The following is a 23,985-nucleotide window of genomic DNA, read 5'->3' on the forward strand; positions in this document are numbered from 1 at the left end:
TCTAAATAGTCCCCAACCACTTCTTTCTCTACAGGGGGCTGGTCACCTCCTCCCCATGCTGTGCTGCCCCGTGCAGTAGTCTGGGAGCTGACCTTGTTTGTGAAGACAGAGGCAAAAAAAGCATTGAGTACATTAGCTTTTTCCACATTCTCAGTCACTAAGTTGCCTCCCTCATTCAGTAAGGGGCCCACACTTTCCTTGACTTTCTTCTTGTTGTTAACATACCTGAAGAAACCCTTCTTGTTACTCTTAACATCTCTTGCTAGCTGCAACTCCAAGTGTGATTTGGCCTTCATGATTTCACTCCTGCATGCCTGAGCAATGTTTTTATACTCTTCCCTGGTCATTTGTCCAATCTTCCACTTCTGGTGAGCTTCTTTTTTGTGTTTAAGATCAGCAAGGATTTCACTGTTAAGCCGAGCTGGTTGCCTGCCATATTTACTATTCTTTCTACACATCGGGATGGTTTGTTCCTGTAACCTCAATAAGGATTATTTAAAATACAGCCAGCTCTCCTGGATTCCTTTCCCCCTCATGTTATTCTCCCAGGGGATCCTGCCCATCAATTCCCTGAGGGAGTCAAAGTCTGCTTTTCTGAAGTCCAGGGTCCATATTCTGCTGCTCTCCTTTCTTCCTTGTGTCAGGATCCTGAACAGGATCCTTATTGCTATATTGGAGCTTTGGCCTTCCTCTGCATCTCAGGCAGTTCTTAAATTGGCCTAAGAGCACAGCCTTCGGCAGATGATCTTAAGACATGCACTCCACAAGTCCCAACCAGCGAAGTTTGTGAATGTCCAGCATAGTCTGCACAGACTGTAGGCCGGTTCTCTCAAGGATCTCATTATTGGTGGCCCATTGGTACCCAAGTAACTCCAAGGATTTTTCTAAGAGGGCAGAGGTGAAAACTGTTCTGCTTGGATTATATAACCCAACTTTCATAATCGTAAAGGACAGTACTAAGGACACAAGCCTGATAAATAGACACCTTTGTGTTCAGGGTTAGCAACTTGTTCCAAACACGTGGGGTAAGTTTGCCAAAGGTAACAGAAGCTTTGCCAATATAGAATAACAGTGCATTAAATCATACAGTTTCTGAAAATTAAAACATTTAAATTTCAGTTCATCAATAGGTTAAAAAATTGCAGCATATCATGGTGTTTTGTTGTAATAGCATCAAAAGCTCATTGTGTTCTGAGATAATTATTTTAGTGTAACAACCTTGTAGGTTGTGAACTTTTAAAGTAATATAAGGTGTCAGCAGATGAGTCAAGATATCTTTGTTTGATGCTATCCCATTCTTCTTCTGCCAATAGCGACATTAATCAATCTGGTCATTTTTGCTAACAATAAAGGAGGAAACAAAATTTAAAAATGCAACTCAGAATAACTTTATTCTCAAAGGATAGCTCACTAACCATTCCAGGCTATGGCTTATGCTACTGTTTCAGTGACCAACTTCCTCGCCAATAAACCCGATCCACCCATGTAAAACCAAATTGTTTTACTCCAGACTACACCAAACAACAAAACAAGATGCAGAAATTAGGTCAAACTCCTCAGATCTATGCAGCTGTGCATTTTCTTATAGGAGTTTAAGCTTGATATATAGCGCAATAAAATGAACTGCATTGAGAAGACTGAGAAAATCATTGATTTTCAAAAGATTTGATGCTGAACACGAAGACCAACATACTTGTTATACTGTGCCTCTTCTTCCATCCAATTCTTAAGCCACTGCCTCTGCATGTTTTGTTTTACATGGATGGAGGGGAGGGACAGAGATATGTCTGCCCTTAGCCCATGTAATATGTATGCAGGCTGTCTACCCCTTGCACCTTTCATTTTGTCCTAAATTGTTTTTTGTTTTTGTTTTTACAAGCAAACCAATTCTCTGTAGATGATACTTTCTATGTACTCCAGCTTCACAACTCTTACTGCATCTGCATCTTTATGTGACACATTAGTTTATTATATGCTCACTCTGAACTTTACAATCACAACAATTTATGTACATTCAGTGCATTGCTGAATTTTGCAATTTCACTGTGCATTTTACCTGAGTACTTATTTAATCTTTTTTTGTTCTTTAGCTTTTGGTCGCTATCAAAGACTTGACAAAATCTGTCTTTGCTTATAACATATCTGTCTTTTATTTATTTATTTTTCTGCTTTGCTTGCTTCACCACTGAATTTACTGGTTGATATGAGCCTGTCTTGGGAACAGACTCAAGAGTTGTCGGAATTTTCAGTACAGCAAGTTTCTGACTCAGCTCATTATATCACCATTTCTGTGTAGTACGATTTCTCCTAATGGATACGCAAGGATATTTTGTGCTAACATGTTGCTGATTTACTTGCTCTAGTATCTCTCTCTCTTTCTCTCTCTCTCTTTTTCTTTTCTTTTCTTTTCTTTTAAGCATTACTACTGTTGCCAACAAGATTTTTCCCCAAATTAAATATATTAACTCAACAGCTTCTTTTCCATTAAAAGTGAACAATGCTTCTTGATATTTTCTGTTAGTGGATTTTGTGCTGAATCTTTTCATTTACATTATTTAGGCCAAATCCCATCCATGCCTCCATACAATGGGGCTCAGCATGAGCACATAGATCTGCTTGTGTAACCACACATCTTCTGGGTGTGGTGTTCTGTCCCATCTAGTGCCAACGACACCACTTACAGGGAGAGAGAGAGAGAGAGAGAGAGAGTTAAATGAGTCTGCTCTACAGCCTTAGCTAACAGCCAGTTGGCTTATAGCTCACGCTGTAGAGCAGGGGTGGCCAACCTGAGCCTGAGAAGGAGCCAGAATTTACCAGTGTACATTGCCAAAGAGCCACAGTAATACGTCAGTAGCCCCCCATCAGCTTCCCCCACCACCAGCACCTCTCACCGGCCATCAGCCCCGCTGATCAGTGCCTCACCCTCCCTCCCAGCACCTCCCAATCAGCTGTTTCATGGCATGCAGGACGTTCTGGGGGAAGGGAGGGGAGGAGCGAGGGCGTGGCAGTCTCAGGGGAGGGGTAAGTAAGGGGTGGAGAGGAGGCAGGGCCTGCGGCAGAGCCAGGGGTTGAGCAATGAGCACCCCCCGGCACATTGGAAAGTTGGTGCTTGTAGCTCCATCCCCGGAGTCGGTGCCTATACAAGGAGTCACATATTAACTTCTGAAGACCCGTATGTGGTTCTGGAGCCACAGGTTGGCCACCCCTGCTGTAGAGGCTCATGCACTAAGCTCCAGAGGTCCCCGGTTCAATCCCAATAACCGGGGTCTGTCAGCATTGCACTTGCAGGATTGGGTCCTTATTTATTCAATGTTTCTGAATAAAGTGGTGTTTGTTTTGCTGTATATTCTTATTTGAAATTTCTTTCTGCTGTTTAATTGAAAGCATTATCAGTGAATCGCTTAGTAATATAGAGCCAGATTGTGATCTTGTGTGGGCGCATGGGAAAAGGGGAGGGAACAAAAACCTTCCCACAAGATTTGGACCATGACAAATGACATATAAATGTGTATTTTCATCTACTTAATCATAGATTAATTTGTAAAATAGACATTTAGAGTCAGATTCTTGGCTCATACCCTAGCCCTTTTGCAAGGCAGTGCACCAGCAGTGTAAGGGGGCCATAAAGTCCTTTACAAGTGTTGTGATGGAAACAGAAGTTGGTGGAACATGGTGTGCTTTTTTTCTCACTGGGGGAAACATGGTTCCTTGGGGGATCATTACAAGCTACTGCGGTCTGCACTCTACCCTAAGTTGTTTACAGTGTTCAGCTGGCTCCTGGTAGGCCTCTCGATTGCAGGTGTACCATTTATCTTAGACAGGAGACAAATAAGAGAAACATGACAAACTTCTACAATATAATGAATGATACAGAGTAGGTAGGTCAGGAACTTGTATTTACTGTTTCTCAAAATTAAAGAACAAAAAGACATTCAATGAAATGGAAAATTGCAAATTTGAAACTGCTAAAAGTACATTTTCACACAAATGTATAATTAACGTGTGGAACTAATTACACAAGATATAAGTGATGCCACAACTTAGCAGGATTAAAAAAACATTCGACATTTATATGGACAACTGGCCATCCAGACTCATCCATCCAGACTCATAGTGGTATATATACAAACACACACACACATATATATATATGTATTTCTGGGTATAAGCCAACCGGTAACTTGGGATTGGGAGGAATTTTCTCTGGGGACAGGATCTCTCTCAGCTGACTACTGCAGTGTTTACTTGCACCTTCTTCTAAAGCAGCTAGTTCTAGAGAATGGAGCTAGGCAGAGTAAGGTTGTGTGTTCTGATTTGGAATAGAAAACCCAAAATTTCAAAATTCTCCAAAACAGATATCTGAAATGTTTTTGTTGTGGAAGCATCAAAATTATATTTATTTATGACTTTGCCAAACTTTAATGGTTTGGGCTGGCATTTTCCATGCCAGGTATATTCTTCAGAGTTTTGTTTTGTTTTAGAAAAATATTAAGACACAGTGTATCAGTTGTTTCCAAAAACAAGGCTGGGAAAAATACATTGTTTTGCCAATATTAAAACATTCTGGTGATGTTTGCTTTGTAAACCTCTAGTGTCTCCATGCTTTGAACCAGGGATTTGAAATTTGATATAGAGGTGGCCACTGTGTCAGAAACTTGTCTTTTGCCACTCCCATGAATATGTGCCCAGATTTGTCCAAGTTATAAGCACTAGGGTTGCCAACTTTGTAATATTTAAAAACCGGATGCTCCAACAGGAGTGCTGGAACCTCCCACCCCGCCTCTTCCCCCCAAGACCCCATCACCCTGGCTGAGAGCTGCAGCCACCCGATGAAAGTAAGAGGTGGCCCCAGCTGAGTAGGGGCTGGTGCGGTTGGTGACCCAGTTCCTCCACTGCCTGCAGTACCTGAACTTTGGATGTCCAGTCATTAGTACTGACTGGACACTGTCAGGTCCCCTTTTCGACCAGACTTTTCAGTCAAAAACCCTATAGCCCATCCATGCTCACTAGGGACATGCTAGAGCTTTCTAGCTAAATTTCTTGAAGATTCCATTAACACTGGGCATTTTCTGGTCTGGGGCTAAGCAGGACTTCCTTGCAATTTCAGTTCTTAGCTGCTGCAAGGTCCAGGTCCTGCAAATGAAACCTGTCTCTTTTCTGCTCTGTGTCACTGCTGCTCAGTCCAGGGAGCGTGAAGGTGCCTGATTTAATGTTTTTTTCTTGAGTAAGGAATATAAGACTGGGCCCTTCACTTGTAATTCATATTTTATTATTTGGCATTATAATTATTAATAACATAATTCCCTCTCTCTGTTCATTATATTATATTTATGTATTTATTTTTCAGATATGATTCTTGATCAACAAGTGGGCTCAGGGCAGCTCAGCGAAGATGTTCGTCACAGAGTACATGAAGCTTTACTGAAGCAGCACCACCATCAGAATCAGAAGAAGTTAAGCAACAGGATTCCAATTGTCAGATCCTTTGCTGATATTGGCAAAAAACAGTCTGAGCCTCATTCCATGGACAAAAATGGTAACGTGTTGCATTATTTTATGTTTCAGAAGCTTTTTATAGCATGTATTTTCTCCCCCTGAGCCTGTCTGCTGCTGTATTCACAGCCGTCCAGGTGTGGTTCTGATTTGAAAGGGGACTGAGTAAAAATGGCTGCTTTTATTTCACAGAGCTGCCCCTTGTAAATATTCAGAGATGTAGCTGTTTTCATTTACTTACAGATCTATGTGTTTACTACTTTTTACATCTATTAACTATAGAGAACCAATGTCACTCTGATAGAATGAGCTAGATGATGGTTCATGAAGTAAAAGGAACTCAACTTGTCTTTTAGATTCTAGACTGAGTTTACAGTGCTGGCAGTTGGAAAAAGTCCCCATTTTTTCATTTATAAATGGAAAGCCATTGAGACAAAATAAACATGGAACCCAGTATTGTTGTTTTTATAGAGTCACTTTTCAGGAAATTGCATTACAAGTAAGAAAAGGGGGAAAGGCTGTGCAATACTTTTATGGAAAAAGTTTGGTTAAGATAAACTTTTGAAAGAGGTAAGAATAGGCTACACTGTATTTCTAGCATGCTAACTCAATGACAGCTAGTATGGCTGTGGTGTCATTTACACCTTCCAGCTTAAAGTGTAAACATACCCCTAGATACTCAACGGCTGGGTACTAACCAGTGTATGTTCATATATTTGGGTAAGAGACCAATGAAAGCAGCATGGTGGTAATTTATGCAGAAGATATTCCAAGGATGTTAGTGAGCCTAAAATTTTTACCCTGGCTTCTGACCTCCACAAACTCCATGAGTCTTTTGATCCACAATGCAGTAGAGGCTACTCTTTGTTCCAAAGCAGGACTACCCTTTGGTGGTAGCCCTGTAATGTTGATTTTACACACACTTCCAAGCCTAGCTCCTTCCCTAGGGTGGGAATCTCAGGCTTAGAAGGCTGAATGTAATTTAATCTGAAGAGGACATTAAATAGGAAGATCATTTCTGTGCGATGTCCAGATTCCATATGAGGTTTACTTAGTTCCCAGTTCCAGAAAACATCTCTGTTCAGGACAGCTTTTAAACATATGATTGCCATTAAACCTGTGCTTAAATGTGATTGAAATCAGTGTGCTTAAGTGCTTCTTTGAATAGAAATGCACATGCTAAAGTGCTTTGTAAATTAGGCCCGTAGAGTGCACCGGGCATCCTGCAATCTGGCAATTGGAACTTCCTGATCTTGTGTGAGAAACACAGACCATTTTCATTATATTATTTATATTGTATTTAATTCATTTTAAATTAGTAAAAATATTTAAATGAAGGTAAATCAACTGTGTGTCCAACTAATAGTGATACTGTCAAGCATGCTTTGTAACAGTCCAATGCAGTTAGAGATGTCTCTTATTTATCTTGAAACATTGTCCATTAACTTGTCACTCTCCTATATTGGCCTTTTCAAAGTAGAAAAAAGGTCCTGTGTTAAAGTTGAGCTTTATTGAAATGTTTATTTCTTATTCTAAATGTCATTAAAATTGACATTCTTATGTTCAGATTACTGGATATTTGCTTTGTGTCTTGGACTAATGTGATTGGTTAGCTTTAGCACATCTCAGAAAGAAAAGGACAAAATTACTTTAGATCTGCTTACAGAGTGGTCTCAAATCTATTTGTTTGTTTGTTTATTATTTTCTCCTCAAGGCTGTGGAGCCCCAGGGCAGCTGTGCCATATCCAGTATAACAGTCTGCATGCTGTAGTGGTATCTGCTGTGCTCCATTTAAAAGAAAGGGGGAGTGGAGAGGAGAGAGATTGTTTAGTGGATCGGCATGGTCTCAGGCCCATAGGCTCCTGTACATTCGTCTTGTAGAATGTTCCCCACCATTCTTCACACCGTCATGGGTAGATCTTCCATAAAGCACTGTTAATAATGTACACCGCATCACATGTATGCCTTTCACCCACCTTTGGTAGTTCCGCTGCCTTTTGGGCCTTGCCCATGGACAGGAGGTCCTTCTTTGTAAAGTGCGAGCATTCATTACTTGCCTTTCTCTAGCTATTCGCCCACACACATCCCTTTCTTTGAAACTATAGCACCTGCTTGGGAGACTTGCCTTTTCCCCTAGAACCTTATGTTCTCCTACTCTCCTGCATATGTATGTAAGATGAGGGCTCAATCTAACTGTTGCAGTCTGTGAATGATGTATGCCTCTTCCTGCTGGCTATAGCTGAAAATTTCTCTTTAGATGTCGGTTTTAAAACTTAGAGCAATTGTGTAAGCTGCTCTTATCATTAGAATGATGGCTCAGATATAACTTCTGAACTATGAAAACTAAAGTTTAGTAAACTAAATTTGTAAAAAAAGCTAACACTAAGACAAAAACACCTCAAAGCAATGTCAGGCATGTGCGGTGAGAAATGTCTTTGCTTCTGAGGACAGCCTTGCAAAACCTGCATGTGGTTCCACTTTATTCTGCTTATTCCCATGCCTCTGTGCTGTATGTGAAGCGTATACTATATATGGATGTAAAAAAGGTTCCAACCAATTGCAAGGTATGAAAGTGTCCTCCTCTCCCACAATCTCAAAATTGTATTAACATAGCTGTTCAATTTATTTTACAATTATTTCTACCTTTTGGAGCAAAGGCTTAATTATACAAAAGGCTTGTCAAATCTTTTGAGGAGAACAAGCAGATCTTCTGAGGTATCCCTAAAGTCTTGCTGATCCCCTCCATTTTTCTCCTTTTACTCTTCCAGTCCTCAAAGGCTGAATGTCTCCAAGCCAAGAAGAAATGGACACAGCCCTTTTCAGAGCCCATCAATGCTGATCCAGAGATGATCAGAGAGTAATAAATAGAGCAATGCCAGACATCTTGTCCCAGAACCTTGTCCCCTGTTCTACTGACGCAGTGGATAGCTACCAGAATCTGCCCTAAGAGAGCAACTGAAGATTTTTCTTGGTGTAATTATAGCGCATTTTTGGCCAAGATGGAGTCTGCTCTGCAGGCTGCTCCAGCCAAAAAAAGGCATGGACAGGAATGCAGTAGGGAAACTTCCTTCCATCCCAGGGGCATCTGTTCCAACCCCTCCTCCCCCCGCAGAGTAAACATGCACCCTGCTCCCCGAATAGTACAAGAAATATGGGAAAAGGAAGTATTTATTAACAGAGGGATGAATGGAGGCCCCACAGGCTCTGTGATACCACAATATAAAAGGACAGATGCCGAGCATCTAGACTCGGAGCTCAGGAATCCTGGTCAGAGTTCCAGTCTGACAGTGAGTCATTGGGTGCTCCTGGTTGTCTTTGGCACCAGTAAACTTCCCCCCCAAAAACCCTCTGGTGCACTCTTCTTCCGCTCTCTACAAACCCACACAGAGCAACAACCCCCTCCACTTAACTAACTACAACCTCTCTCCTTATTCCCAATGCAAAGTCACATGTCCCACTCCTCAAAGCCCCATACCGCTCTGGGTGACAGTGATACTGGGTCTGGGTCTGGTTTGTGCTTCTCAGGTGATTCTTGGTGTGGTGCGCATCCTGGCTCCCATCCTGGGACATCCCTGGTCAGCTGCTCTGTCCTTCCAGGCTTTGGGCTGGTTCTCAGCTGCTTTGCTGTGGGAGAGCCTGCTCATTGTAAGCCCTTTGTCTGGCGCTACCGACACCTACACCCCAACGCTCTCCCTATCTTGACTCCCCTCCTCCTAGAAAAACAAGCACTTCCTATGCCTCAGGATAAGGTTTTAAAGGGGCCATGCTTTCTAAACCCCAAGTTGGTTACACTGAGAATCCTCAAGCGGTTTGAAGATGGCATAGTGCTGTGTGACTGCTGCAACTACTGTAACTTGTAAAACCACTATGCCTTTGGTGTCCCCAGGGTTGAGGCATGGAAAGATGGTTTAGATCCACCATTTCCCTCCACCCTAGTACTTGCTGCAGTTAGGCATTCAGCCCCTTCTCTCTCCAGTGTCTGTTGTGCCCTGATGACATTACTGGAAAATATTTGTGCTTATGTTCTTCCTCTGCTTTTCTTTGTGTGTGAATCTCTCAGACCTTCTAATTAATTTTCTTTGTATTTAATAGTATTATCTTTTGTTTACAATGGCTTTTCTTCACATCCTCTTCGGGGCTAAAGTGTCAGGCTGCTATGGATTTACCATGCATTTTTAATGCTGCCATGCTGTGTTTAACTTTCACTTTTCATTAAGCATCAAAACTGTGAGAATTAAAAGCCTGCTTTTGATGTTCCAGTAAAAAATGACACTCAAATTTGGCATAACAACAGCAAAAATGGTTTTTAAAAAAAGCTTAGTTTGACACTGAACGCCCAGAATGGAGGGTGGAAAAGAATTTCAGAGTAAATGCTATTAAAGCCAGTGGAATTTTAAAATATATAATCTTTTGCCATTACCAAGTCATCTTTGCAGATCAAGTTTGGAATGCTATGTAACACATTTTTAGTGAGATTAATAGAATCCTCATCCTGATGATGAAGAATTATATATGTAAATGTATGTATCAACATGATGGAAAATCCCTAAAAACTAGATAAACCACTTCTGTATTATTATAGCAATGGTAACAAATATTTTTCAGCACGTTTGAACAGGTTTCTGCAATGCAGAATTTACCCATACATTTTTGTTGAATCAGGCTCATGCAGAGAGAACAAGTCGTGTGAGTTTCATGATAGTATAGTTGGTCAGAAAAATCAGATGGTAACAAAATTCTGACAGTAAACAGCAATCTCCCTCTCCCCGTTTCTGACTAGCTGTACACCTTTAACTACTACACTTGGAGATATACCTGTTCTAGCTCGGATTGAGCAAAGATTTGCAGTAGTGTGCTAAAAATAGAAGGTAGCGGTGGCGGCACAAGTCGCAGGATGGGATCGTACTCGGGACAGCTAGCCTCTCCCGCCGCTTGCACTGATGCAGCTACGTTCTAGTTTTAGTGTTCTGTTGATCAGAGCTAATAAGTGTGTGTGATTTCTGTCTCCTTGAGATGAGAATCACACCCCCCATCTCCAAGTATAGACAAACCCATTCCTGATGTAACTTAAACACCAACAGGCTGAGGAAAGGAAGGTAGCAGGACAAGTGATTAATAGTTAGGTGCAAGAAGGTGTAAGTTACAATTGCCCTTTCCATCCATATTAATATGCATCTTGCACCTTCTTCTTTCCCTCTGTGTGTTGTTTACACCAACTGAGATTGCTTTAGAGTCCGTCATGCCCACTTATCAACATACAGTTTAAATCACCTCTAAATTTGACACAGATATGATACTGTAGAGCTTGGGGCTGTGACTATTCATATCCCTTGCAGATCAGCATAGTGGAGGACCTGTAACACACGCACCAGTGGGTTACATAAGAAAAGTGTGAGTCAAAGTAGCCCCCCTCTTACTTTGTCATATGCCTTCTCACACCTTCTTCTAGCTCCTTGGCTTGCAAATTGCCCCAATTCAGACTTCCTTACACTTGCTATAATGGATTTAAGTGAATATAATGGAGCTACATTCATGTCAGGGCGTCTGATTTGTGCATCACCTTTGAGTTTGGCCCATAGATTATAAATTACTGTTCCATTGGGTTGTGTGTTTACATTATTTTCATCCCAGTTTCATAATCTTGTATCTGCAGTTAAGCATTAATGTCGAAATTCAGTGCTAATATAAAGCAGATGAAACTACTCTGAGGTCAATAGAGAGTCCTCTGTTTACACCAGTGGTGAATTTGGCTCTAAGGGCCTGATCCTATATTCCTTGCCTGTTGAAGACACCCAGTGACTTAAATGAGAGGTTTTGGGTGCATATGTAATATGGGATCAAATTCTTCGTAGGTTTCCTTTTCTCTGTATAAGCAATACAGCTGGACCCAACCATAGTAATTCTAAATTAAATGATCTAATATTGTATTTCGTATTTGACACGCATTCTTTTCAAGCTAACTAATTTTAGTCAAGACTTATTATCCACAGCTTTCTCATGATATTATTGAACTAAGGCTCACGTAATTCTTAAACATTGTCACCTGATATTTGTTCTTTCTTTCTTCATATTTTCCTTGTACCCATGATTAAATGTATAATCTACATGTATGGAATTGTCATTCATCTTTATATTTCTTTATTTTGCTCTGTCTTTGTTGTGTCTGTCTCTAACAGGCTCATCTCATCTCTGTACCTCCCTCATCTCCTACCCTTTGGGTTCTGTAAGCTCCTTGAAGGTTTGAGAGGTAGTATAAAAATGTATCCTGCTTGGGTTTCAGGTCAATTAACATGTACATCCATGTCTTCAACTCAGTTTCCTTCCAGCATGCAGCTTTTTGCTATAGGCTAATAATCAATATTTAAGGCCTTTGGCAGAAGCTGTGATAATTTTATACGAGAATCCTACATGATGATGGTCATTATTTGGAACAAAGATGGAATATTTGAGACTAGAAATCATTTCTTTATAAATACATTTTCTTATATCAGTTGAGAAAGTGGCAAACCACAACATTTTGGTTAGAGTTGCATGGGTATGCATGGAATTGTTTGAGGTTCAGGTCTAGTATACAAAAAATCATAATCTGGCTTTCTCTGCTTCTTCTCATAAGAAGTATTTTCAAACAGCACCAAATTCTACTCTCAGTTGTGTAGGTACAATGAGAATGGCAGTTTATTCATGGTAGTTAAGAATATTTGTTCCTTACAAATACTGCAGCTAAAAGCTGACTTTTGTATTATATTTGAATTTTACAATACTCTGACCAAAATCTGACCCTAATCTACTTAATACATTGTTACTATGTATACCTTTGCTTCCTAGTCTCCTTAGATGTGAGCTCATTTAATATTTGAAAGTTGGTGACTACTAAAAAGTCACAGTTAAAAGTCCACAAGGCCCAATACTGCGCTCCCAAAACACTGAACCATTACTGAATGGAAAGGAGTACTGTAGCTTTTTTATAAATATTTTGTAAATATTTAGGGTTTATGAAGCTCCATGTTTGATTTGCCTTGATTTCTGTTAGTAGTACCTTGTTCTTTTGTGTTTATTGTGATTACTGTGCTTACTGTGGTTGTTTTTGTCTTTCTTTGGATAAAAACAAGGTTTCTTGATAAATATTGAGTACTGAAGGTATTCTGAATGCAATAACTTTTGGGTTGAAATTTTGGAAGGCCATAGTATATTGTAGCTTAAATTCTCTTTCTGGAACTCTGATTTTTACTTGATGTAATTAATAGGTTTTCTCAAAACACTGAATTTTCAGGCATCTTTTAATATAGGCATCTATTGATGCAATATAAAAATGGACCCCATTTTAATTCCTTTTATATATAAATGGTTTGGTTTTGCATGAAAGAGTCTATTTCTTCTGAATGATTGTTTTTTCCAAAAACTGAGCATGCCTATCTACTGTCCATAGTTTTAAAGTCTTGGGAATTTTCTTTTATCTTAAAAACAAATCATTTTCTACATAAAATCATGAAGTATATTTCATTGTTTTGGTGTTGGCATTTTAGTTAAATAGATAACCCCTAAAACCTATTTAAACATGAGTGTGTCTGTTGAAACGTTTAAGTTCCTCTGTGTGTGTGTGTGTGCACGTGTGCATGCTGAGTATTTCAGTAGATAGCATGTTACAGTTGATTGGCAGGTATATGCTTTAGAAAATCTGCAATTCTCTTTGACTTCTCAAATAGAAGAATAAAGCTATTGGAATGCTTGATACATACTGACAGTAGAATAAATCCAAGCGTTGATATCATTAGATTTTTAAGTGTTCTGTCTATACTTAAAGAATGAAATTCTGGTCATCCACACAGAAACCCAAAGTACAAATAAAAGTGTTTGGCTTGACAGAGATACACAGGTGTTCCTGGAGGGGAGCAGTAGAATCATCTTCTTCAACCTGAAGACAGGACATAGAAGAGCTGCATGAATGTGGCTATTGCTGTGGCTAATGGGCTGTAGTTGTGGCTTGTCCTTGATCCTACTGACTAGGTCCCCACTATTCCCATTGATCTAGTCACAATATTGCCAACCTTGGGCATTCAAAAATAATGAGTCAGATCTCCCAAAATTAAGCACATTGCATTCTCTTTATTTGCTGTCTGGATTTTCAGCCTGTAGGATCCACTTGGTTTGCATTTTCAGATTTTCTCCTCAGCTACGAGGGCTAGCAACTTACTATTTTACTTTAATGAAGGCCAAGAGTCTCATGAAATCATTTGGTTCCAGATGGCTGTACCATACATGGAAAATAAAAAATAAAGTCTTGTGCATGCAAAAAGAACAAAAGCCATTCATAAACTCCACATACTGACTGGGGCCTGTTGTGTTTCCTGTTGTGTACATTTCTGTTACCATAGGGAGTTACTAGACACAACTGTGAAAGCAAGTGTTTAGACCATTAAAAATTGACGTCATGTTAGGTGGTTAGAGGTTCCCAGGCTGTCTACACTTTGAGTTGAGGGTGTGATTCCCATCTCGAGAATTCATACTCACTGTAGGTCTCATACAATCTTAGAAATGGAGGGCTGGAAGGGACCTCAAGAAGTCATCAAATCCAACTCCCTGTGCTGTGGCAGGGCCAAGTAAACATAGACTGTCCTAGACAGGTGTTTGTCCAGACTGTTTTTAAAAACCTCCAATATTGGGGATTTCACAATGTCCCTTGGAAGCCTATTCCGTAGCATAACTACACTTATAGGTAAAGTTTTTCCTAATATCTAACGTAAATCTCCATGGCTGCAGATTAAGCCTATTACTTCTTGTCCTACTTTCAGTAGATATGGAGAACAACTGACCACCCCCCTCTTTATAACAGCTCTTAACTTATTTGAGACTATTAGGTCCCCCATCAGTGTTTTTTCTCAATACTAAATATGCCCAGTTTTTCTAATCTTTCCTTATAGGTAAGGTTTTCTAAATCTTTTATAATTTTTGTTGCTTCCCTCTGGACACTCCAGTTTGCCCACATCCTTCCTAAAGTGTCGTGCCCAGAATTGGACACAGTACTTCAGCTGAGGCCTTACCAGTGCCAAGTACAGCGAGACAATACCTCCCATGTTTTACATGTGATACTCCTATTAATACACAGCAGAATGAAATTCGCCTTTTCTGCAGCTGCATCACATTGTTGACCCTCATTCAATTTGTCATCCACAAAACCGCCCAGATCCTTTTCAGCAGTACTTCTACCTAGCCAGTTATTCCCTATTTTGTACGTGTGCACTGGATTTTTCCTTCCTAAGTGAAGTATTTTACGCTTGTTTTTATTGAATTTCATCTTGTTGAATTCACACCAATTCTCCAATTTGTCAAGGTCATTTTGAATTCTAATGCTGTCTTCCTAAATGCTTTCAACCCCACCCAGTTTGGTGTCATCTGCAAATTTTATAAGCATACTCTCCACTTTGTTAGCCAAATCATTAATGAAAATATCAAATAGTACTGGACCCAGGACTGGTCCCTGTGGAATACCACTAGATGCGCCCTCCCAGTTTGACAGGGAACCATTGAATAACTAGTCTTTGAATACAGTCTTTCACCAGTTGTGGACCCACCTTTTAGTAATTTAATCTAGACATTTCTCTAGTTTGCTTATGAGAATGTCATGTGGGACAGTGTCAAATGCCTCACTAAAATCAAGATATAACGCATCTACTGCTTCGCCCTATCTACCAGGCCAGTAACCAACCAAATTTCCTTGTTTGACAGGGCTATTCCTTATCACCCTATTATCCTCCAAGTGCTTACAAATTGATTGTTTAATAATTTGTTCCAGTATCTTTCCAGCTATCAAAGTTAGGTAGACTAGTCTATAATTCCCTTAGCCCTCTTTGTTCCCCTTTTTAAAATTAGATATGATGATTGCCCTTCTCATGGAGAAAGAGCTAAACACAAGGGGTAGCTGTGGCAGCACAAGTGGTAGGATGGACTAGCTGTCCTGAGTACATGCCTAGGGTCTTGGATGGGTACAAACTTGGGGCAGGTAGTCACACCATCAGCTTGCGCTGCTGCAGCAACATTTTATTTTTAGCATGGTAGCTCTGCAAAAGCTATAGCCAGTATTTCTCCTTGAGCTGGGAATCACACCCCCAGCTCAATGGGTAGGTATATGCTTATGTGAAGTTTGAGTCTGCACTGTAGCAGTTATAACAGTCTGCGCAGTATGTCCATGGTCTTGCTCGGAGTCGTAGGAGATGATTTTATTTCTCCTGCCAAACATCTCTGCTCCCATTTACTCCATCTTTGTACAAGGGCCAGAATTTAATTAAAGAATTGCATTTCAGCTTTCACTTTATGGAATAATAATACAGATGTAAATACTAAGTTATGAAAAAAAGTTTAACTTCTCTTTCTCTCTCTCTCTCTCTCTCTCTAGCATACAAAATGTATATGCTAATATCTGTAATTATACATGTTTCCTGTTTGCCTAGAAAAATAAATAAATAGATCTTAAGTTACAAATCTAAATTTTACATTCTCTTACACCCTTATGATCCCAACCAAATCATTAGGGTTCTGTGGGTGTAACTGAGTGCTGAATCTGGCCCAGACATTTTGGAACACCTCTCTCTTCTGGTTTACATATGCTTACTAGTTGTGAAATTCTTCCCTGAGTAATGTAAACCACTGGAGATTTTTGTATTGCATTTATTCTTCATGCAGTCTATTAGGGTGAAATTAACTCATGTGCATACAAAGCCCAACTCTATTTAAGGGTACCTTTAGCACTTAGCAAAGAGCTTAAGTGTGACGTAAGTGGTGCAAAAGCTTTCTCCTGGGCCTCTCCACAGGGGTGCATTTCACTTTAATAGAATGCAAAAAATAATAATAATAATAATAATAAAAATGCAGTACAGAGTCACCAGAGAGTTTTACATTACATTATTGAAATCACCAGAATGGTGCAGAAGTTGTATTCACATACTGTGGTTCTATAATCAAAAGAAGTTGAACACTATTGTCTGGGAGGGTTATGGTCCAATATGATTCTAGTATATTGCTACATATCAAAATCCAATTTTTAAAGCATGAAAACATAGTAATATGCAGTAATATATGGTATGAAGGGTATGAAGTTGATTTTTTTAAAAGTTAAAGTTATAATTTTGAGACTGGCAAATTGAATGGCTGCTAATTAACAGTTTGCCCATTCATAACCGAATATGTACAACTAGTAGTGGGAGAACCGTTTGGAAAAATTGTAGCTGTTCCCCTGAAACATTTGTATAGATTAACATTCTCTTAAAATCCTTGTTTTATGGGAAATTTTTCAGATTACAATAATCTATTAATCTTTATCATATGAAAGTAAAATTAAATATCTCAGAATTGTAACCTGCTTGTTTAGATGCATTTGCTAGAGTACTCGCTCTTTTTCTCCTTCTCTGTCTGGAACAGAATTGATCAAATATCAGAATTTTCATCTCATCATAAATTTCAATATTTTCAACCTTTGTTTTGACAACATAGACATTTTCCTATGAAAAACTTTGATTTTGTGGAAATCACATTTTCTGATTTGTGGAAATCAGAAAATCCCTGTCAGTTCTTCACTGGAATGCTCATTGATTGTGTGGCAGAAAGCTGGACATCTATTCTTTGTCCAGGGTTAAGGTACTTCTATAGCTCCTCGCAGGACGTGATCCTGCAAGTTGCTTAGCTTTTCCTGATGGCAGCTGAGTGTATTTAGGGGCAGATTTAGGTACCTAAAGGTGCAGTGGGGATTTTCAAAAGTGCCTAAAAAAGGTTAGCTGCTTAGCTCTGGAGTACCTAACTATCTGCATCTTTAGGCACCTAAATACCTTTGGAAATCTGCTCCTTAGTACCTTGCAGGCTTGGGCCCTTTATTTCTTGAGTTGCTCCTGATTTTTATTACAGTGTCACTCACCCTTACTAGACATCTTACTTGCTGCTAGGCTTTCAGTTGTCAGGCCTTCTTTTACACCCCCCTTAGATGCCTGGAGTTTTCTGTCTGTGGCTAGGTTCCCCAACTTTCTCCCCTTCTGACCTGCCACTTCCCACCCAATCAGTTCAACATTTTTTTCACCCAAGGTATTTATGTGTGTGTCTCCCTCCCCTCCAAGTCCTTTAAATTTTACAGGTTTTTTTTGAGATAGGATTTACTCTAATTCTCACAATCAAACCAAAGGAATTAAATGAACTGTTCTTTCCCTTGCCATTCCCTCCCTTGTCTTCCAGAGGGAGATGAGTGGCCACATTAATTAATATATTTTAAATATATGAATGGATATTTTTCTCCCATACATGCCCTTCTTCTGCTACTAATCCTCTTTTTGCACCTTCAGTGGCAAAACCTGACTATTTTACCGCAATGTTATTATTCACAGTTAGTCAGGCTTCCCCTACAAGAATATTAGTTTCCTATAGCCTTATTGCTTGTTTGTTTCGGAGACCTGTAAAACAACTTTTAAGTAATAATGTTTGTCCCTCTTCTTAAATGGCTAAAAATACTCGACTCAGTTGAGATTAATAGATAACTGACTGTAACTAGAAAAACAAAGGATGATATTCAAATGAGAAGATGGAAAATGTTGCGAGTCACACCAGGCTGAGAACCACACATCATTACTCATTGTGCTGGTCTACGTAAGACTGGAAGAGCCATATTTCCACATGACCATTGTGCTATAAGGACACTAGTCTAAGGCCTTAATCCTGCAAACACATACTACCCCCATGTATAACTTCATTCATGAGTAATCCCATTAGCTTCACTAGCACCACTAAAGTGAATAAACTCATGCATGTGTTTGTTTGCATCATTATGGCTTATGTTTGAACACTTCCTCCTGTCCTGAGCACTTCTAATTTTTATAAATATTTTGTGTTTCTTCCTGCCTGGATTTTACTGGGAATTTCTTCACTTAAAAGTTTTTTTTCCATTTCAATATTTATTTAACAATTTATAATTTTTTGAACAGCCTAAATTTCAATACATTTATTTTTCATGACAAGATACTTTATTCTAGCTTTGGTTGTCATGCTAGTCAATGCCCATTTATGCACATGAGGAAACTTATGCACATGGGGAGTCCCCTTTGATTCACTACTCACATGGGTAAGTTTTTAGGACTGAGGCCTAAAGTTGGCAGCTCCTCACATTGCTTAGGAAATTTCCTTGGTAGATGTGGGACTGTTTTTTAAATAAGGATTTTTTAATGGAGTAACAACTCTTAACAGAACTTATACGCTGTGCATGGCACAAAAATCTGTCCTCACAATATTCAACAGTAGGTTTAAATTTTTCTAAAATGGATTCTCCCATCTCTAGCTTCAGCTAATGAATGTTATGTCTGTTGAGAATTTGTCTGTTGTTCTAAATAAGTCTTTAATTTCACTTCCATGCTTACATTCTCATACACATGCAGTATGAAACATATGTGATACTCTAATTTAATTCTAACACTTGTTTCATAGAATGCTTCTGTAGAAATGTAAATAATTGTTAGTATTCTGTAATAACAATATATTTTTTTAGCAGGTCAGATTGTTTCTCCACAGTCTGCTCCTGCCTGCATTGAAAATAAAAATGACGTGAGCAGAGAAAACAGCACTGTTGACTTTAGCAAGGTAAGCGTTTATTGACTGTGAAAAGAGCCTTCTGACTGGCAAGAAGAAATTTTAAATAAAAAGAGTGGTTTGTGTTAATCAGAGAAAGCTCTAAAAATGTTTCACTTCAATATTATAAATTGTCACATGTCAATGCTACAAAATACATATGTTGCACCTACAATAAAGAAGGTTTTTAAATGTTTCGAATAAAACATTGTTAAAATATTGCTAACAGGAAATCACATTCCAGGAGATTAGACACACTTTTCATTGCATAACACTGTAAGGAGGCAACAGATTGTAGGGAGAGGTCTCAGAAATGAGTAAAGGGCTGACTAAGTAGGAAAGTAATTCAGATTGCTTATCATTTGGACTTAGCATATGTTATCTTGTGGGAATAATGCATAAATGTAAAATGCCCTTTTTGTAACCTGCTTTTGTGGATTCTGTGTGTCTGAAGAATAATTTGCTTTTGTTAAATGTCTATAACTTCATAGCATTGTGTCACGCCAAGATATTTCAATGCACTTTACAAAGTTGTATAGTAGTTCAGTAGTATGGTTTTTAATGACAAACTAATAATAGAAAGCAAGGAAACACAAGCTAGTCTTCAGTTTTGGTATAAAAAATGTCCCTCATCTTTGGTGAAGGTGCTGCGTGCCTAAAACAAACTTTCACATTAGGTACAGGCATGAGATAGGCATGCCAGCAACAGATGACTTCAACTGGTGCTTGGGTGGGTAAGATTTGAGCAAGTCAGGAAAGGTTATTAGAACTAACATTCTAAAGGGATGTATACAGTTAGTGAAGAATAGAAATCTGAATCTGTTGTGGAATCTGATTGCCAGCCAGTATAATTGAGCCAGCAATAGAGTTATGTGCTCACTCCATCTGGTGCCAGATAGAATTCTAGCAGCAGCAGTTTGTACCAGCTGAAGTCTGTCAGTTTTTTGTGCAGGGGCTAGGAATCAGCCCTAAAAAGGGCAGTACAGTTGTCTACATGGGATGAAACAAAGACATGAAAAGGATCTTTGCATCACTAAGAGAGTGAGAGAGAGAGAGAGAGATGAGGCAGCGCTCTGGCTGTCTTTCTACACTGGTTATAAGGAAATTTCACTATAACAGAGACATGTAATTCAAATTGGAGGCCAGTACTAATTCTGTAAATACATAAATATAGGTATCAGTAAACAAACGTATTCCTTTTTAGAGTATAACATTTTTATTCAATGTTGTTTTTAAAAGTGTTAATTGGTGCACAGTAATATTAATATTTTTTGGTGAATGTTCTGTGTATTGAAATGTAACATCTATTGTAAAGGGTAACAATAAAAATAGATTTGTCTAATTTAAATTTTAAAAGTGCAGCGATGAGATCAACAGCAACCTGGAGAACACTACACCACTTCATTTAATGCTTTTCTCAGTTCTCCACAATCACTTTGAAAGTTGAATGTCAGAACCCACTGAACTCATAGTTGTGGGTCTTTGACTCCACAGCTTTCAAAACCAGACTCTGTTTTCAAGGTATGCTTTTCATGCTGAAGGAAAATGGAGACAGCAGATTTTGAACTTTCATTCACCAGTTTTACACTGATATGATATCATTGACTTCACCAGAACTATTCCGGATTCTCACTGGTGTGAGCAGTGGTGCTGGACAAAGAGGTGCTGGGGGTGCTGCAATGCCCGCTGGCTTGAAATAGTAATAACAAACACCGTGGTTTCCACCATCAGCAGCCCTACTATAAAAATTGTTCATGTACTCCTGGGTGTGATAGGGTAATAAGGTCCCACCTTTCTAGCTAATCTTAAGAACCCTCAGTAAGTTAAACACCAGTAGTGGTTTCATGAAGTAGGAAAGAGACAGCTTTTGTTTACGTGGATAAAATTGCCTCATGGAATTTTAACTAGAAGACTTTTTCCTAGCTGTATTTTATATAGTTTAGTTTATCCTCTTAAGCCTGTATATTTAGGGATACAATCTCCCTTGATAAGTGCCAGTATAGTAACTTCTGACAGCAGTAATTGGATAACGTGCTTAGATTGAGGGGAAAGTAATGTTATGCAGAGCACACAATGGGCTTGTCTGCATGGTGTGGCAAAGTGCACTAGAGGGGTGTGATTTCTAAAGTGCACTAGCATGCTGCATGCAAACTGCCCTCTAAAAGGTTCCTACTTCACAATAATATAGTCTCATTTCAAAGAGGACTATGTTAATGCAAATGAAGGTACTTTTAGAGTGCGCCAACAAGGTCTATATGGGAAAGAGTGCGTGATGCATTAGAATGCTCAGCAAATCACACCCTTCTAGAGCACTTTGCTGGTGCCATGTGGACAATACTTTTAAAGTACTTCTCCTGAGTATTGTAATTTCTTACTCTAATTTTGTTCAACATGTTAATTTCATTTTATCTTCTACAAAAAGCGCCTTTGATGCCTCGCTTACACTCTGCCCACTAATCCAGCTCCCCAAGGGCTCCTTCTAACATTCCAAACTTCTGAGCAACTTGCCTCCTCAATCTGGATATCAATCCAGATACAGCACAAAGGCTGCATTGGTGGTATTGGTAGAGTACATCTTCCTGTTGATGGATAGGAGCCAGATTCAACACTGCAATCTGCCCTTTGATTGCTACTTGAACGCATCAGACCTCTGTGGATGGCTTAGAGACAGTTTAAGGCAGGGGTGGCCAATCTGAACCTGAGAAGGAACCAGAAATAACCAATGTACATTGCCAATGTACAGTAATCCGTCAGCAGCCCCGCATCAGCTTCCCCTCCCCATTACCAGCGCCTCCCACCCACTGGCAGCCCCACCGATCAGCGCCTCCCCTCTCTTGCCTCACCTCCTGATCTGCTGTTTCGTGGTGTGCAGGAGACTCGGGGGATGGGGGAGAGGAGAGGGAGGAGCGTGGGCATAGCAGGCTCAGGGGAGGGGGCGGGAAGGGGTGGAGGGGGGCAGGGCCTGTGGCAGAGCCAGGGGTTGAGCAGTGAGCGCCCCCCGGCACATGGGAAAGTTGGCGCCTGTAGCTCCATCCCCGGAGTTGGTGCCTATAGAGGGAGCCGCATATTCACTTCTGAAGAGCCGCACGTGGCTCCGGAACCACAGGTTGGCCACCCCCGGGTTAAGGGGTCTATCCTGGCCCCCATCCTAGCCCCTGGTGTCAGAGTGGGCTGGGAATGACTGAAGCTTACTGCGCTATCATTGTTCTCTGCTTCTGATTTACACTGCAGGCTGGGCTATTCCGCAGGGAAGTGTTAAAGAGACTGCACCTTTGCCCCCCTCACTTACAACATATATGTGGTCAGCACAGAAACAGAGCATTTTTTAATCAAAGCCGAATTCCATGCTGATACTGTAAGATCTTTCAAAATACATGTGATGCCATTGATCATGAGATATGATTGATTCAGCTTTGAACTATAACAGGATTGGGTGGGATTCAGTTCCGGTATTCCTTCATTGCTGAGCCTTCCCAGAAGGTGATGTTGAATAGTTGCTCTTCATCTCCAAGGGCAGTCTCATGTGGTGTCCTATTGAGTTCACCTTCTCTCCCATCCTGTCCAGTGCGTATGGAGCTGTTAAGAGAGTTAGTGAGGAGGAATGGGTTGTGGTACCTTCATATACTGATGAATCCCAGTTTTATTTCTAACCTAATCCAGCCAGTCCTATCAAATAAATTTGCCAGTGTCTCATTGAGATTGGGGCATGAATGAAGGCTAGCTGGCTGAAGCTCTTTCTCAACAAAAGTGAGGTGAAACTGGTAGGTTGGAGGAAGCAACTGGAAGGTATAGCGAAGATCCTCTCTCCCCGAAGTGGGGGGTGTGTGCTGGCTGTGAGACTTCACAGTCTAGAGGTATTCTTGGAACCCCAGCTCTTAAATGATAATATAGCAGCAGTTTACTGGAAGTCCTTTTTTCATTTTCATTTGGCCAGGAGAGTATGATTGTTTTCTTTCCCATGTGAAACTTGCCACTATCAACGATGCCTTTCTCACCTCAGATGCGTGCTAATGTGGGACAACACCTAAGATCCAGTCACAAACCAAAGTTAATGCGGAAAGCAGCAGTCCACCTGCTCTGTGGAGTTTCTTACCCTGAGCACATGACACAATGCTCCATGATCTATCCCAGCTGCCTAGTTGTCTCTTGATTAAGCTTAAGGTGTTGATTTTAACCTATAAAGCCCTTGAGTGACTTGGGATCTGCCTACGTGAGCGAGTGCCTCTCTCTTCATATAATATTACCAAACTGCAGGCAGTAGAAAAGCTCCAGCTGGAATCGCCTCAGTATAAACTGTTTACCATGAAGGGCCCCAGTCTTAGATCTTTTGGTCTGAAATAGCCTAAATATGGCACACTGCAGGGCTTGTCTACCTACTCAGATTTTGGGGTACAATAACAGGTTATTGTTTGGGATTTTGATTTCATCTCTAGTTAGGTATTTTCTGGTTTTGGGGGTGAGGAGCAGCTGCTGTTTCAATTTTTTGTGATTGTAATTTTAATTCATGGCAGAAGCCCCTGGAGACCATGATAGGCAATGTATTTTTAAAAAAATAATCAAAAAGAGAAAGAGATCTTTTCTCAAGCATCTGCTGAGACTCTGATAGCTTAGTCCTCTGAAAATATACTCAGACCTTTCAGTCTACTAGTCCTCAGTCCTTCATGTTGGTTTGTCAGTTGTCTAACACTCTGAAGTACCATTCATGTTATCATAAAGAAGGCTTATGCTAGATTGTGGTAACGTTAGAAACATGGCTTTTTGGGTTTACGGAAATAATAAAATTTTAAAAATATATTTCATAACACAGGCAACTCTGTTATGTCTAAATTCTGAGTAAGTGCCAGAGCCATTTGCAAACAAAACAGTTTTCTAAATATTACCGAAGACTATTTACACTAG

At 39.9% G+C, this 23,985-nt stretch overlaps 1 protein-coding gene across 2 annotated transcripts in view; it reads left to right on the forward strand.

Moving 5' to 3' along the window:
- Positions 1 to 23,985, forward strand: part of SLC4A10 (solute carrier family 4 member 10) — a 204,609-nt gene that overhangs the window by 116,861 nt on the left and 63,763 nt on the right. Inside the window, exons 6-7 of one of the 2 annotated variants that reach the window (XM_077829536.1) lie at positions 5,348 to 5,536; positions 19,007 to 19,098. In XM_077829536.1, coding sequence (XP_077685662.1) covers positions 5,348 to 5,536; positions 19,007 to 19,098 — 281 coding nt within the window. The remainder of the gene's footprint in view (positions 1 to 5,347; positions 5,537 to 19,006; positions 19,099 to 23,985) is intronic. The other variant, XM_077829537.1, reaches the window with a different exon arrangement.

The sequence above is a fragment of the Eretmochelys imbricata genome, chromosome 11, assembly GCF_965152235.1.
Source record: "Eretmochelys imbricata isolate rEreImb1 chromosome 11, rEreImb1.hap1, whole genome shotgun sequence".
Lineage (NCBI taxonomy): Eukaryota > Metazoa > Chordata > Testudines > Cheloniidae > Eretmochelys > Eretmochelys imbricata.